The 17849-nt window shown below is 38.4% G+C and overlaps 1 protein-coding gene across 1 annotated transcript in view; it reads right to left on the bottom strand.

The window, feature by feature from the left end:
- Nucleotides 1-951: 951 nt before the first annotated feature.
- The window catches only part of LOC131995053 (uncharacterized), a 227289-nt gene continuing 210391 nt past the window's right edge, over nt 952-17849 (bottom strand). Inside the window, exon 2 of the mRNA XM_059362721.1 lies at nt 952-1035. Within this exon, the coding sequence (XP_059218704.1) occupies nt 967-1035 (69 nt within the window). The 3' untranslated portion in view covers nt 952-966. The remainder of the gene's footprint in view (nt 1036-17849) is intronic.

Genomic DNA, 17849 nt, shown 5'->3' with positions numbered 1-17849 from the left:
GATATAGCTGCCATATAAACCGATCTGGGATCTTGACTTCTTGAACCTCTAGAGGGTGCAATTCTCGTCCGATTTAACTGAAATTTTGTACAACGGCTTCTCTCATGACCTTCAACATACGAGTCTTATATAGTCTGAATCGATCAATAGCTTGATACAGCTCCCCTATAAACCTATCTCCCGATTTAGCTTCTTGAGACCCTACAAGGCGCAATTCTTATCCGAATGAACTGAAATATTACACAATGATTTCTACAATGTTCAGGATTCATTTATAGTCTGAATCGGACTATAACTTGATATAGCTCCAATAGCATAACAGTTCTTATGCAATATTCTATGTTTGTTTAAAAGAGATACCGCGCATAGAACTCGACAAATGCGATCAATGGTGGAGGGTATATAAGATTCGGCCCGGCCGAACTTAGCACGCTCTTACTTGTTTGTCATAGGCATTTCAAATTCCACCATTCTCCAACCCAAAGAAGTTTTTCTGGACTCCTGGATGTATATTATAATAGGATGTCATTTAATACAAGGAAATGACAAACTTTAGCAAGGAGAGAGAGAGAGGTAGAAGGAAATTGTTCAAATAAATTAATTTATTTGTTACACATTATATTAAGACAATAACTTAATGCTGGGCGGAAAATTTTGAGAAAACATTATTGAAATTTCATTAACAATGCAGAAAAATAACTTTTTAGCAAGAATATTTGGTCAACTAAATTATTGTTTAACATTATGGCAGGAGGATCTTACGTTGTTCTCATCCAGGATCCATGGACGTGTGAAGGAATGGCTCGTGGTCTAAGAAATCCTGCATTTAAACTACTCAAAGGAATGGGGAATGGGATACACATTGACTGTATTCTTGCAAAGAGTAGTCTAAGTGTTTTGCTTCTTTCGTCGCTAAGCGCTGAAGATTCAGTAGTAGCTTGCTTAACAAGTCTCGTTGCTAGATGGTTACCCTATATATGGCACTCGAATCAGAGATGCCGCGCTCAAGCTTTTTGTGGCTTGTTGAAACCGCTTCTGTAGAAAAAAAAAAAAAAACAGTAAGGAAAGGCAAAAGTCGGGCGGTGCCGACTTTATAATACCCTACACCTGCCCTTTAAATACAAAAGTGGTACTATATCTAATTCTGAACCAATTTTGATGGACCTCGGCGAATGTATTCAGGTAGGTTATTAAAATTACTGTACCAAATTTCGAGCAAAGCAAATATGTTCAAAATGTAATAACTACGGTTGACAAATGACGGGAGATGGGAGCCATATCTAAATCTGACCCGATTTCGACCAAACTTTATGGATATGGATAAATGCGCTTGCAGTGGGTCTAGAAGTGAAAATCAGGCGGTATATATATATGAGAGCTATGTTTAAATCTGAACCGATTTCTATGAAATTCATCAGTATTATCGACAGTCGTAGAGAAATCCTTCCTGCCAAATTGCGAGAGAATTGGTTAACAAATGACCATTTTATTGATCTATTACTGCAAATCGGAAGAACATATATAGGGAAGCTATATCCAAATCTGAACTGATTTTTTTCAATTTCAATAGATTTCGACTTTAGGCCAAAAAAGATGTCCGTGCCGTATCTGTAGACGATCAGATGAAAATTGCGACCCGTACTTTGTATACAAATTAACATGGACAGACAGATGGATGGACGGTCAGACAGACGGACATGGCTAAATCGAATCAGAAAGTGATTCTGAGTCGATCGGTATACTTATCAATGGTTCTAGCTCTCTTCCTTGTGGATATTACAAACAAATGCACTAAGCTATAATACCCTGTATCACAGTCGTGGTGTAAGTTATAATCACTCAAAAATTGAAAATTCTAGAAGTTGTAGAAGACTATATAGGAGCTATTTCGGGTTATAGACCGATTTGGAAAATGCGTACTATGGATTTTGGAAACTGGAGGTCAGTTTTTATGTGAGCTGTATCAGCTTATTGACCAAATTGGACAGTTTTTATCAGGTTGTTGTAAATCGCATCGAAACACAATTTGCAAAATTCAGCCAAGTCGGATAACAATCGGAGCTTCCAAGAGCTCAAGATGTAAAATAGGCATATAGGTTTATATAGAGGCTAAATTAGTTAAAATACTGACTTGAGTTGTCACTGGCAATGATGTTGGAAGTCATAATGAATTCCTTTTTAGTAACAGTTGCTTCTGTTAGGGGCTCAAGAAATCAAATTGAAGGAACACTTTATATGGAAAAAATATCCCAATTTGAACAGATAAAATCCATTTGCAATCCCCAATTTCAATTGGATATCTTAATTCGTTCCATAGCCGTGATATCCACAGATGGATATCAAGAGGCCTCGTGTCTAGTTCATACAAAAATGACTGTGCTTATGTTGAAGACGATCGAAAGAAAATTGTGATCTGTACTTTGAACACAAATAAAAAGGGACAAACGGACTGAGCTTGGACAAATCAAATTCTAACTTTGAGTCAATTCGTTAACAGCACCAGATTTCAACATAAAAATATTCACAAAGCCACATGGATGTCACCCGATCGAAACACGAGGAACCAAATTGATCACGTTGTGATAGATGGAAAGCATTCATGAGCATGCTAGATGTACGATCGAACCGTGGAGCGAATATAGATTCGGATCATTACCTTATTGCAGCAAAGGTTCCCACCCGTTTGAAAATGGCGAGGAAAATACGATCTGACACTCCACAGAAGCTGGACATTGAAAAGCTGCAAACTCAACAAATGACAGCGGCATACTCCACACGACTGACCCAACTGCTTGATAAAAAAACACACCTTGTTCCGATTATATAATGAGGCAGTGGCAAACTATTGCCCACTCCAAGGAATGCCGCGAAATCCGTACGTGGATACCGAAAGTAACCCATGGTACCATCAAGAGTGTCGAGATGTTACTGAAGACAAGAATGTGGCATATGGAGCAACGCGCCAGATGAAGGAGAGGTATCGGGAGAAGAGGAGAGAGGAGAAACGTCTATTCCACAGAAAGAACAAGTCAAAGCGTGCTAAGTTCGGCCGGGTCGAATCTTATGTACCCTCCACCATGGATCGAATTTCTCGAGTTCTTTTCCCGGCATCTCTTCTTAGGCAAAAACGGATGTAAGAAAAAATTTGCTCTGCTATTAGAGCGATATCAAGAAATGGTCCGGTTTGGACCACAATTAAATTATATGTTGGAGACCTGTGTAAAATGTCTGCCAATTCGAATAAGAATTGTGCCCTTTGGGGACTCAAGAAGTAAAATAGAGAGATCGATTTATATGGGAGCTGTATCGGGCTACCGATTCAGACCATAATAAACACGTATGTTGACGGTCATGGATAGGAATTGCGCCCTCTAGAGGCTCAAGAAGTCAAGATCCCAGATCGGTTTATTTGGCTGCTATATCTGATTATGTACTGATTTGCGTCATACTTAGCACAGTTATTTGAAGTCATAACAAAACACCTTGTGCGAAATATCGGCTAAATCGGATAAGAATTGCGCGCTCTATTGGCTCAAGAAGTCAAGACCCAAGATCGGTTTATATGGCAGCTATATCAGGTTATGAACCGATTTGAACCATACTTGGCACAGTTATTGTATATCATAACAAAACACGTCGTGCAAAATTTCATTCCAATCGGATAAGAATTGCCCACTCTAGAGGCTCAAGAAGTCAAGGCCCAAGATCGGTTTATATGGCAGCTATATCAAAACATGGACCGATATGACCCATTTACAATGCCAACCGACCTTCACTAATAAGAAGTATTTGTCCAAAATTTCAAGCGGCTAGTTCTACTCCTTCAAAAGTTAGCGTGCTTTCGACAGGCAAACGGACGGACGGACATGGCTAGATCGACATAATAAAATGTAGCGACAATCAAGAATATATATACTTTATGGGGTCTCAGACGAATATTTCGAGTAGTTACAAACAGAATGACGAAATTAATATACCCCCCATCCTATGGTGGACGCTATAAAAAGGAAATGGAAAGACGTGAGTGTGAGCGGAGGCGGAATGAAGTCCGGAAATTCTAACAAAGAATTAAACATCAAACCGATGGCTTCGGTACAGACACATCCTCCTGCAGAGACAAAGAAAAAAATCATGGTAGATGACACAGATAACATGCTGAGAATGTGGAAAGAACATTTTAAACAACTGCGAGTGTCCGACGTTGGCGGCGAAGAGTATACCGCAGAACTAAACAATGATGATGGTATAGAATGTTTACCTCCTAGTCAGAATGAGGTCCAAGTAGAAGTGACCGACTGAAGAACAACAAGGCAGCAGGAGCCGACGGGTTACCCGCTGAACTATTTAAGACCGGAGGCGACACGCTGATAAGGCGTATACATTAGCTTGTGTGCGCAATCTGACTAGACGAAAGCATGCCCGATGATTGGAACCTCGGCATACAATGTCCCGTACACAAGAAAGGAGACAAGACGAAATGAACCAACTACAGAGGAATAAGTCTCCTCCCCATCGCATACAAGATACTCTCGAGCGTACTGTGTGAAAGATTAAAACCGAAATCAATGAGATAATTGGGCCCTATCTCATTGATTTCTCAATGCGGCTTTAAAACTGGTAAATCCACCCTGGACCAGATATTCACACTGCGCCAAATCCTGGAAAAGTCCCGCGAAGGACAAATCAACACCTTCCATCTTTTTGTTGACTATAAAGCCGCCTTCGATACTCCTTTCTCCTTTACGTTCAAAGTATTTCAAGTAATGTCTGAGTTTGGTATCCCTGCAAAATTAATAAGACTCTGCAGGATGACACTTGCTGATACGCGTTCCTCAGTAAGAATAGGAAAGAATCTTTCCGAACCATTTGATACCAAACGAGGTTTCAGACAAGGAGACAGCCTATCGTGTGGTCTCTTTAATATCCTGCTGGAGAAGATTATACGAGATGCAGATGTGAATAGATATGGCACACTAATCACAAGAGAACACATGCAACTCGCCTATGCCGACGGCATCGACATCATAGGTCGGTCAACGGAAGTAGTAACTCCTGCCTTTGAAAGAATCGAAAGAAAGTCAGGGAAAATGGGTCTGGCAACAAATGGAGATAAGACGAAATGGATGGTTTCAACTCCCAAAACGACTTGTTCAACCGAGCAGATAAAGAAAATGGAGAAAGTTGGGAACCACAAATTTGAGATAGTCAGTAAAATTATCGAAACGAATGACACCAGTTTTGAAATAAAGCGAAGAATAATACTGGCAAACAGATGCTACTTTGGACTAAGTAAGCAGTTTAGAAACAAGGCCACTTCTCGACAGACGAAGATTACACTATGCAAGACACTGATACTACCCGTGCTGTTATATGGTTCTGAAGCATGGGTACTTGTGATGTGGCAGTGCTTGGAGTATTTGAGAGAAAGATTCCTCGTGAGATATATTAACCAGTTTGCGTTAATTGAGAGTATAGGCGACGTATGAACCACGAGCTGTATGACGACGATAGCATAGTGACACGCATCAAAATACAACGACTGCGTTGGCTAGGTCATGTTGTCAGAATGGATGAAGAAGCTCCAGCAAAGAAGTCTTTTGATGGCAAAGACGGTGGTACACGCTAACCGGAAAGACCAAAAGCCCGATAGAAAGATCGAGTGGTGGGAGACACCTCGAAACTTGGTACAAGAGATTTTAGAATGATCGAGGCGCTTGGAACGCTATTCTACGTTCGGCTAGTGGAACAAATGTTCTGTCATAGCCAATTAAAGTAAGTAATATGTGTGTTAGCTCATCGCTAGTGTAGGGTATAGGGTATATAGGGTACAGCAATGAACGATTGGAACTGGATTTATATTGTCAACTATAAGTTTCAAAACCTTTGACAATTTCTAATGTATTGATGTTTCCATGTTTGCCTACTTTCTCTACCCCCTGTTGCGACTATTCGTCTTACTGTATACGCCACATCTTTCAAACATAATTAAAAAGCGATGCAATAGTCAGTTTTCCCAAATTTATGGATATGCAATAATATCCAGCGCATACACAAACAAACATAAGAATAAAGTGAATAAAACAGATTTTTGTTTTAAAATGCTCTGCAATGACTTTTTTAATTCTTTTGGCAAAAAATTTCCGAAAATTTTACTGTCCACCCATCCGCACAAAACACAACCCAAGTGATTGGAATGATGAAGCCACAAATATACCACGCACTCTCATACACACACACACACACACACAGGGAATGAAAAAGGAGTTTCATATAATTTTATTATTAATGGCTTTCATTTTAATGCGAGTTTTTATTGTCTTTTCCTTACAACTTGGTATTTTTAGCAACGATGAAGAACGCAGCCATGCTTCACGGAAAAAGGATGTGATAATTTCGGTTTGGTTTATTCACAATTTAAAAAAGCAAAAAAAGAAATCCGTGGTGAAGTGTAACGGCACGAATTGAAAGAGAAACCCCATTTCCAGGCATTTATTAAGGATATTTATGGTGACGGAAAGAAAGCAAATAAAATGCTATACAGTTTTTGTAGTTATTGTTGACTTTGCATGGGGAATTATGTTGTGCATTTCGAGAAGCAGATGCCTGGCAAGTATGACATCGAAAACAATATGTTGGGTTAATTTCCCAGTCGAAATAAGTAACGCAAGCAAAAAAGCATTACATAATCGAAAGGTCTTTCGCATCATAAGGATTTGCATTTTCTTTCTCAACTACAATGTTCTTTCGCATTAACAGGAGAGACTTTGTTGAGCCTTGAATACATTCCGACAAACAATACCAAAACTGATTATCGAAGGCAACCAATTGTGTTTATAAAATGTTCTGAGAAAATAGATTCTTGCAGGGTGGTGTTGCATAAATATGAAATATGAATAGTCTTCAGTGGTGGGGAGGGGGTGTGGTAATTAATATTTTCGTTGTCTCGGGCTCACAGATAATGGCTATAGAGAAAAATACTTGTTGCCTTAACAAATATAGACGTGCTTTAGATTTGATTACACTGTGGAACAAATTTTTTTAAAAATTTTCATTTTTGCAATTCCTTGCTGCCAATGACTTCGCCATGACATAACGATGCCTTAGCGACTGTAATTTAACACTATTCACAGTGATATCAACCCAGATGGTCGTTATATCACATTACCTTGCCGTCCCTTGAACCCGCCTTAGTGATTAACTGGTGCCTTGACGACCGTGATATCGCCGTGGACCATAAATCCCTCCATCTCTAACTTGTGAACTGAAAGCCTTACCGTCAGTAATTCACCCGCGTACGCCACTTGCCCTGTTTCTTGCTGCCCATGCCTTTCGTCGACATTATCCAGTCCAAGACCTAGACCCATCAGTACCTTGCTAACTTAGTTCTCAGCGTCTTAAAAACTACCAAGAACCTTTACCTTAGGCATGCCCAGAAACCTAATCCATCGATATCGACTAATCGATTCCTAGCTCCCCACATCCCTTCTCCATCTTTCACCTAGGATACCAAGTTACTGCTCTGAGAGATTTAACTTGGCCCAGTCCAGGACAATCAGCGTTTCCCTCATTTCGATTATGGATGAGTACCATTCTGTTGTGTCACCTGGGGTCTTTGCCTTTTTGCATCAGTTAATGGTAGTAAGATTTGCCACGAAATCCGTATTCAAACCATGAAAAACATCGGCGGCAAACTGGGCCATTCCCACCCTTCTGGAAAATGCCGAACCATCTTTCACCTAGGATACCAATTTACTGCTCTGAGAAGATTTAACTTGGCTTAGTCCAGGACAATCAGCGTTTCCCTCATTTCGATTATGGATGAGTACCACTCTGTTGTGTCACCTGGGGTCTTTGCCTTTTGCATCAGTTAATGGTAGTAAGATTTGCCACGAAATCCGTATTCAAACCATAAAAAAACATCGGCGTCATACTGGGCCATTCCCACCCTTCAGGAACATGCCGAATATTTTGGAGAAACGAATGAACGGTAAAAGATACTTCCCCATTGTTGAGAACACCCCGAAATTATTTAAGGGTCAAATTTGCTAATCTGCACCTGTAATTTTCGAACTCTATGCAGAATAAGTGCGATACATACTTTGGTAGATTTATTGGAAAGTTCGAGGACAAGGTTTCCGCCTGGCAGGAAGTGCAATCCATTGTGCGACAGCTCGGGTTGCGCTATAGTTGACATTGTACGAGAAATTACATGGCTTTAGATTTACTCCGATGAATGCGATTGCGGTCACAGTCCGCATAAAAGCCAAACACCTGAACTTCAGTCTTGTATGTGCTCATGTTGCTACAGAACACAAGGACGAACAGAGAGCACTTAAATAGACCACGTGAATACTGTGGACGCCTATGGCATTAAAATCGTGGTAGGAGAATTTTATGCCGAAATATGAAGGAAATATCTTGGTGCTGTCAGCCAATTAACTTAACCACGGAGAAACGTCTCAAAGCGCAATTGTGGTTCGATTTTATTTTGTTTTAAATACTCAGAAATACAATTGACCAAGCTTGGTATTGGGAGAAAAGTGGAGAAAAAGAAGAAAAATCTTCTCTCCAAAAAGGAGGGAGAAATGGGAGCACATGAATGTGAGCGAATCGAGATGTTTAGGAGTCCCCATCATCATAAGGCTGCTTCGGCTTCTACCTTCTGATGACAGGAACCAACGGAGAACATGTTGAGGCTTTATTTAAAAACGCATTTACCAAATGATACGGCAGGACTCACGGAGACACTGGAAACTGGGAATAATGAGTTTGATCGAAGACTTATCAGTACAGAATTTATGGTAAAGCAAGGCTTGAGGAGCTTCAAATCATTGAAGTCACCCGGACCTGATGGAATATTTCCGGCGTTACTGCAGAAGGAGGCGGACTATCTATCGCACCATTTGGCCTGTATTTTCACAGCATGCCTAGGACTTGCATATACTCCAAAAGCCTAGCAGGGGGTTAGGGTGGTATTTATATCCAAGCCCGGCAAGGCAAGTTATGAAACACCCTTTGGAGTTGCATAAGGCTAATAGGTCTACAAGCCCTAGGAGGGCATTTTATCGCCACTCCTATGGGTGAGCACCATAAATAACCTATTACGAATGCTAACTGAGAAGGGATTTGAACCGATCTGCTACGCAGAGGATGATTTAATACTTCTAGGGGTTAAGGATCTTAACCAGCTACGAAGAAGTGACGAAAGGGGTCCTGCAGATGGCATACGACCGGGCTATATCTAGGGGTCTCAATGTTAACCCAGACAAGATCGAAATCTGCTTGTTCACGAGGAAGACAAAGGTGTACCAATTTAACGGACCACGTTTCCTCAATAGAACGATTTCGTTATCTGACAACTTCAAATATTTAGGAATGATCTTTGACAGGAAACTGAATTGGAAGTGTCACATGTGCACTATGTAGAATGGACGTAGGCTCGAAAGGGGTCTGAATCCGAGGATAGTCCGCTGGCTGTACAGGAGAGTGATTAGACCGATACTTACTTACGCCTCAGTGGTTTAGTGCACTGCGATGGAGGATAAGTGCAACACATATGGCGATGTGTAATAAAAGTAATACACTAACCTTAAATACCAGAAATAGACAGGAGTACAGATGTTGCATTTGTATTAAAGAATATCAGTGGAAGGATATTTAACTGGAAAGTGTTGAATGACCACAGCTTCTCTGACCATCGTTATATTAGCTTCAGCTTTGGGTAAATAGAAGAAAGGCAGATTGGGATAAATTTTTTTACACATTCTGAACGACTATCCCACATAGACCAGAAAAGGAAATGGAAACTGCGGATGACATAATGGTCGAAAGGATAACGAAGGGCCTGAATGACCGCTTGTCTCAGCATGTACTAGAGCTAAACCAAAGAAAAACAAGTAAAAGCGTGCTAAGTTCGGCCGGGCCGAATCTTATATACCCTCCACCATGGATCGCATTTGTTGAGTTCTTTTCCCGGCATCTCCTCTTAGGCAAAAAAGGATATAAGAAAAGAGTTGCTCTGCTATTAAAACGATATCAAGATATGGTCCGGTTCGGACCACAATTAAATTATATGTTGGAGACTTGTGTAAAATTTCAGCCAATTCGTATAAGAATTGCGCCCATTGGGGCTCACGAAGTAAAATAGAGAGAACGATTTATATGGGATCTGTATCGGGCTATAGACCGATTCAGACCATAATAAACAACGTTTGTTGATGGTCATGAGAGGATCCATCGTAGAAAATTTCATGCATATCGGATAATAATTGCGACCTCTAGGGGCCAAGAAGTCAAGATCCCAGATCGGTTTATATGGCAGCTATATCAGGTTATGAACCGATTTGAACCTTATTTGACACAGTTGTTGAAAGTAAAAATAAAATACGTCATGCTAAATTTCAGCCAAATCGGATAGGAATTGCGCCCTCTAGAAGCTCAAGAAATCAAATCCCCAGATCTGTTTATATGACAGCTATATCAGGTTATGAACCGATTTGAACCATTCTTGGCACAGTTGTTGGATATCATAACGAAATACTTCGTGCAAAAATTAATTCAAATCGGATAAGAATTGTGCCCTCTAGAGGGTCAAGAAGTCAAGACCCAAGATCGGTTTATATGGTAGCTATATCAGGTTATGGACCGATTTAAACCATACTTGGCACAGTTGTTGGATATCATAAAAAACACGCCGTACAAAATTTCATTCGAATCGGATAAGAATTGCGCCCTCTAGAGGCTCAAGAAGTCAAGACCCAAGATCGGTTTATATGGCAGCTATATCAGGTTATGGACCGATTTAAACCATACTTGGCACAGTTGTTGGATATCATAAAAAACACGCCGTACAAAATTTCATTCGAATCGGATAAGAATTGCGCACTCTAGAGGCTCAAGAAGTCAAGACCCAAGATCGGTTTATATGGCAGCTATATCAAAACATGGACCGATATGGCCCATTTACAATACCAACCGACCTACACTAATAAGAAGTATTTGTGCAAAATTTCAAGCGGCTAGCTTTACTCCTTCGGAAGTTAGCGTGCTTTCGACAGACAGACGGACGGACGGACGGACGGACGGACGGACGGACGGACAGACGGACGGACATGGCTAGATCGACATAAAATGTCACGACGATCAAGAATATATATACTTTATGGGGTCTCAGACGAATATTTCGAGTAGTTACAAACAGAATGACGAAATTAGTATACCCCCCATCTTATGGTGGAGGGTATAAAAAAGCGACCGCATTGGTGAACCCCAGAACTGGTTGGTCTAAGGAAGGACTGCAGAAAGCTTTTCAACAGGTCGAAAGCCACAAGGGCACCACACGATTGTGATGTCATAAGGTTAAGAAGATACTCAAGGGAGATGAAAAAGGCTCAGGATGAATCCTGGGTAGAATTCTACAGCATACTGGAGGAAACATCTGAGGCCTCTAGACTAAAGAAGACCGTATCCTCGAATTCTATTACGGTACATTCAGAATTTAGAGAATGTATGGACAATGTGTGGTGAGGAAACACTGGAACTACTCATTGATACACATTTCCCGGGAAACTCTTCAATGGACAACGTGGCGCCAGAAGATGCTGCAAAGAATATACAATAGTGAAGGAGCTGGAGTTTCTAGGCAACAACACTATCGTTGGAAAGTTGATTTAATAACTTGCTTACTAAACGATGCACAGTGGGCCAAATGGCAAAAAAATTGGAAATAAGTCTACAACTTTTTATCTGTTGATTTTAGCCATACAAAATGTTCTAGACATTTGTAGAGGAGGACATAGGCTTTCAGAAAAGTGCTGTTGTTGGTCCATATCTTTAATACAGGGTGAGCTACAGGGTGTCAAAGTTGACCACTTTTGACTTCTCCAAGCTTCTGGGGGCCATAACTTTTGATCTACTCAACCGATTTACATGATTTAGGACTCTAGAGAAAGAGCTTGACAAGATCTAAAAAACTTATGCATAAAGTACCATGCCATCGTGTACTGTTAAGGAGTTATGAATTGTTTAATTTTAAAATATGAAAATTTGGCCTTGGTTTTTTTCAGTGTTTTTTAAATAACTCCGTCAATTTTAAAGCTATAAACTTCATACTTCACACAAATTATGCCAGCATATGTGTGCATAAAATACAAAAGGAATCACGTGAATATCTTTGGCGGTTTAAAAATGGCATCGTTTTCAATATGAAAAATATTTTTTTTGTCAAAAAATTGCAAAATTTTTCAAAAAAGATACTCCCATTTCCTTTAAGTTTTCGCAAACTTTGGCCGTCAAAGCATTATCATTTCTTTCCATTTTCACAAAGTCGAGGTATTAAGAAAAGTTTTAAGTGCTAATTTGGCTAATTTCGATATCAAACAACACCGTTATCTTAAGACCAAAATGGCCAATTTTTTTACTAAACTTCAAAAGTTTCTCACTGGAAAAAAAGTTCCACGGGGATTTTTTCGCTTTTTTTGAACTTAAATGAAAGCTTAAAATGTTCCCAACATTTTAAGGTATGTCTCGCCATATCCTAGCCATAAATGAGATCGTAGCGATCAAAATACTGAAAAAAGTCAATTTTCAAGTAGTGCTATATTCATTGCTAAAAAACAAGTATTACGTCACATTTTATTGCAAAGATGTTAAATAAACTTTTATTTGGTAACACTTCTTCTACAAAACACAAAAAGAATCATGGAAATATCTCTATTCTATTCCATTTTATGGAACCGGCAATAAAAAAGTCAATTTTTCAAAAAAGTCGAATTTCCCAAATTTTGTTTTTGTTGTCCTAATTGCACATGACACACTATAGCCATATTTACGCAACATACCTTATCGTAAAGGAAATTTTCATACCTTTCCAACAATGTATAAAACATTTCTCAACTCGGATTCTATCTACTCTAAAATTCATTTACACTTCATTAAACTCTATATAAAAATGTCTATTTGTGAAATGGAACCTTATATGGGGCCTACACTAAAACATTGATAGATTTGCCCAGGGTTTACAATACAAATGTGTTAGAATAAAAAAAGGTCTCCTGCCAAAGTTTAAAAAAATTGGAATAAAAATATGTGTTTTAGAGCGAAAACACTTCGCATCGGCGTGCGTTTGTATAGTACCTACATCTATTTTTAATGTAAGCTGATGATTTTTGAATAAAAAGTAACCTAGAAATATACCTGCATATATATATATATTTGTGTTAAGATTTGATGCAGACAAATGTTACCTGTTTCGCTATGTCGAATTCCCAGGAAATCCACCGTATCAATGAATGTGAAAAAACCTACCCATAAAAAATTCATTGTCATTTTTTTTAACCAAATTCGAGTCCAGGTAAATAATTATAGAAGAGTAAGTAAAAAGAGGCACTTTGGACCCCTTTTTACGATTGCGTCTGATACCTGAAATGGGTCATTAATTGTGAATATATTGCATAAATATTTGAACAAAATCCAAATTTTCTTCATTATATTTTGTAGAGGCGTAAAGGACATTTATAAGTTATGGAAGTCATACTGAAGTATTCCACTCTTTCGAAAATTGTATGGGACATCAAAAATGATTCCAAATCATACACGGAGTCATTTAAGGAACTTGTTTACACTTTGGACCACATATATGGAATAAGGCTAAATAAAGACGCTTTAGACAAACTTGAAAAATTCTACAAATCATTTGAGAGAAGGTTGCCAGAATGTTCATTCGCAAAAATCAAGTTTTTCAAAATGTATGAGAAGTGGCTGAAATCGGATCTACTTATTGAAATTAAACCGCTGATTCCCGGCCGGCCTAGCAAAGCATACGACGAAGTTACGGAGAAAACCAAAAAGAAAAAACAAGAGGAACTATTGGCGGCACATCCGCCAAATTTAATAAAAGATACGTTCAAAACAGCATTGTTAAAAACACAACCAAAAAATGTTGGACGAATTGTCGATGTTTTACCATTAGCATCTCCGAAAAGGGTAAAGAGAATGGTAGAAAGTATTCCAACTCCAAAATCGACTACAGAATTCACGGAGGAAGATGCACTGGCCCTGATTTTGAACCTAGGCCTCTCAAGAAACAAATACTCAACAATGAGGAAGGCTCTTCGTGAAAAAGGATGGGGTTGTTTACCCTCAAAACATAAATTGTACAACACCAGGACGAAAATGGTGCCATCAAATATATACGTGGACGAATTAAAAGCAAGAGTGAAACTTGCTGATCTTGTTGAAAATACAGCTGTTAGAATTATTTCTAATTTTACTGAAGAACAGTTGAACACATGTAATAATTCCGAAGTGGTTTTGATCAGCAAATGGGGTTGTGATGGATCATCTGGATTTTCCGAATATAAGCAACAAACAGAAATAGATACCAACTTCGCATCAATTTTCATGGCATCATTAGTACCATTGAGAATGAGATTGTACAAGGACCAATCTTCATCATCGAAAGAAAATGCATTTCAAGATATATGGATAAATAGAACACCTGGGTCAAAATATTTATGTCGCCCAATTCGGTTTGAGTATACAAAGGAAGACCGGAACACAACACGATCTTTGGTGAACGAAATAAAGGAAGAAATTGCTGCATTACCCATGATTGTTATAAACCAATTGGGAAGAAATATAAAAGTTTCGTTTCAACTACAACTCACTATGATCGATGGAAAGGTGGCAAACGCATTAACTGGCGTTATGTCCAATTGGAGATGCAATATTTGTGGCAAGAAGAATGGGCAATTCGAGGACAAGTCTGATGAAAATTTAGTAAACGAAAATGCGCTCAATTTCGGTATTTCGCCCCTGCACTGTAGAATTCGATTCATGGAGTATTGTTTGCATTTATCGTATGACCTTAAATATCGGACTAGCCCTGGAAACCGCGATGTCTCTGCTAGAAACAACCAAGATCTTCACAAAATGAGGCAGGAAGAGAAGAATCGAATCCAGTTGGAGTTTAAACAAAAGGGACTTATAATAGATAAACCTCTTTACGGATACGGAAGCACAAATGATGGCAACTCGGCAAGGCGGTTTTTTGAGGACCCCGTATCGACATCTAAAATAACCGGTCTTGATGAACACTTGCTAAGACGATTCAAAGTGATTTTGGCTGTAATCAATAGCAAAAAGATGATAAATTCAACCAAATTTGAAGCTTATAGTAATGACACAAAAAACATTTTATCTGATTTATATTCGTGGAAAGCTTTAACACCGACAGTACATAAAGTCTTACATCATGGCAAGGAAATTGTGGAATACAACATACTTCCGTTAGGAGAACTTACAGAAGAAGCTCAGGAATCCCGTAATAGAGATGTTAAACAGTTCCGGCTTTTCAATACCCGAAAGAGCACCAAATTTAACCAAAATTATGATTTACTTCAATATTTATTGTTATCGTCTGATCCGGTACTATACAGCATCAGAACTAAATGGCTACCAAAAATATGTGACGATATAGATAAGGACGATCCCGATGCCATTCAAATTAAAGAGCTTTTAAATTTTGATACCTTAGATTATTTGGTAGAGAATAAAATCAAATAATACAAAACTAAAATGCTTTTTTATTTTGGGAGTAGCTAATATACATATAAACGCACGCCGATGCGAAGTGTTTTCGCTCTAAAACACATATTTTTATTCCAATTTTTTTAAACTTTGGCAGGAGACCTTTTTTTATTCTAACACATTTGTATTGTAAACCCTGGGCAAATCTATCAATGTTTTAGTGTAGGCCCCATATAAGGTTCCATTTCACAAATAGACATTTTTATATAGAGTTTAATGAAGTGTAAATGAATTTTAGAGTAGATAGAATCCGAGTTGAGAAATGTTTTATACATTGTTGGAAAGGTATGAAAATTTCCTTTACGATAAGGTATGTTGCGTAAATATGGCTATAGTGTGTCATGTGCAATTAGGACAACAAAAACAAAATTTGGGAAATTCGACTTTTTTGAAAAATTGACTTTTTTATTGCCGGTTCCATAAAATGGAATAGAATAGAGATATTTCCATGATTCTTTTTGTGTTTTGTAGAAGAAGTGTTACCAAATAAAAGTTTATTTAACATCTTTGCAATAAAATGTGACGTAATACTTGTTTTTTAGCAATGAATATAGCACTACTTGAAAATTGACTTTTTTCAGTATTTTGATCGCTACGATCTCATTTATGGCTAGGATATGGCGAGACATACCTTAAAATGTTGGGAACATTTTAAGCTTTCATTTAAGTTCAAAAAAAGCGAAAAAATCCCCGTGGAACTTTTTTTCCAGTGAGAAACTTTTGAAGTTTAGTAAAAAAATTGGCCATTTTGGTCTTAAGATAACGGTGTTGTTTGATATCGAAATTAGCCAAATTAGCACTTAAAACTTTTCTTAATACCTCGACTTTGTGAAAATGGAAAGAAATGATAATGCTTTGACGGCCAAAGTTTGCGAAAACTTAAAGGAAATGGGAGTATCTTTTTTGAAAAATTTTGCAATTTTTTGACAAAAAAAATATTTTTCATATTGAAAACGATGCCATTTTTAAACCGCCAAAGATATTCACGTGATTCCTTTTGTATTTTATGCACACATATGCTGGCATAATTTGTGTGAAGTATGAAGTTTATAGCTTTAAAATTGACGGAGTTATTTAAAAAACACTGAAAAAAACCAAGGCCAAATTTTCATATTTTAAAATTAAACAATTCATAACTCCTTAACAGTACACGATGGCATGGTACTTTATGCATAAGTTTTTTAGATCTTGTCAAGCTCTTTCTCTAGAGTCCTAAATCATGTAAATCGGTTGAGTAGATCAAAAGTTATGGCCCCCAGAAGCTTGGAGAAGTCAAAAGTGGTCAACTTTGACACCCTGTAGCTCACCCTGTATTAAAGATATGGACCAACAACAGCACTTTTCTGAAAGCCTATGTCCTCCTCTACAAATGTCTAGAACATTTTGTATGGCTAAAATCAACAGATAAAAAGTTGTAGACTTATTTCCAATTTTTTTGCCATTTGGCCCACTGTGCGATGCATAACGGCTGACTTGGGATCTGTAGATCTATTGGGTTGCCCAAAAAGTAATTGCGGATTTTTCATATAATCGGCCTTGACAAATTTTTCCACAGCTTGTGACTCTGTAATTGCATTCTTTCTTCTGTCAGTTATCAGCTGTTACGTTTAGCTTGCTTTAGAAAAAAAGTGTAAAAAAAGTATATTTGATTAAAGTTCATTCTAAGTTTTATTAAAAATGCATTTACTTTCTTTTAAAAAATCCGCAATTACTTTTTGGGCAACCTAATAAAAAGATGAGCCAGCAAAGTTTCCCACCACTCAAAGAGATATACGTCTGGATGCTTTATGTACCACAGCAAAGCGAAGTAGGCGTAAATCCGTGCAAGACAGAAATAGTTCTTTTCAGCAGGAAATACAAGTTGCCTACCGTGGCACCTGTCTCCTTGGGAAAAAATGTCTGGGTGTTTTGCTGGACAGGAAATCCAACATTTTGGAAAGGACAAGAAAATCAACTCTTGCCCTATACACCTGCAAGAAAACCACTGGCAATAGTTGGGGGTTTAAACCGCGTGTCTTGCACTGGGTATATACTGCAGTTGTAAGACCTATAATGCTATATGGTGTTGTGGTCTGGTGGACATCGCTTCAAAAGTCAACCGAATCCAAAGGATGGTTTGTTTGAGCATCACAGCCGCACTGAGGACGCCACCATCTGATGCACTGAATTTAATGCTACATCTAATGTCTCTGGACATGGTGGCGAGGCAAATTACAGCGACCCCTGCTGTGAGGTTACGGGAGCTTTCTCATTGGTTATGT

The sequence above is a fragment of the Stomoxys calcitrans genome, chromosome 2 (genome assembly GCF_963082655.1).
Source record: "Stomoxys calcitrans chromosome 2, idStoCalc2.1, whole genome shotgun sequence".
In the NCBI taxonomy this organism is placed as follows: domain Eukaryota; kingdom Metazoa; phylum Arthropoda; class Insecta; order Diptera; family Muscidae; genus Stomoxys; species Stomoxys calcitrans.
Note: the sequence above shows the minus strand (reverse complement) of the source record. Positions and strands in the feature narration are given on the sequence as shown.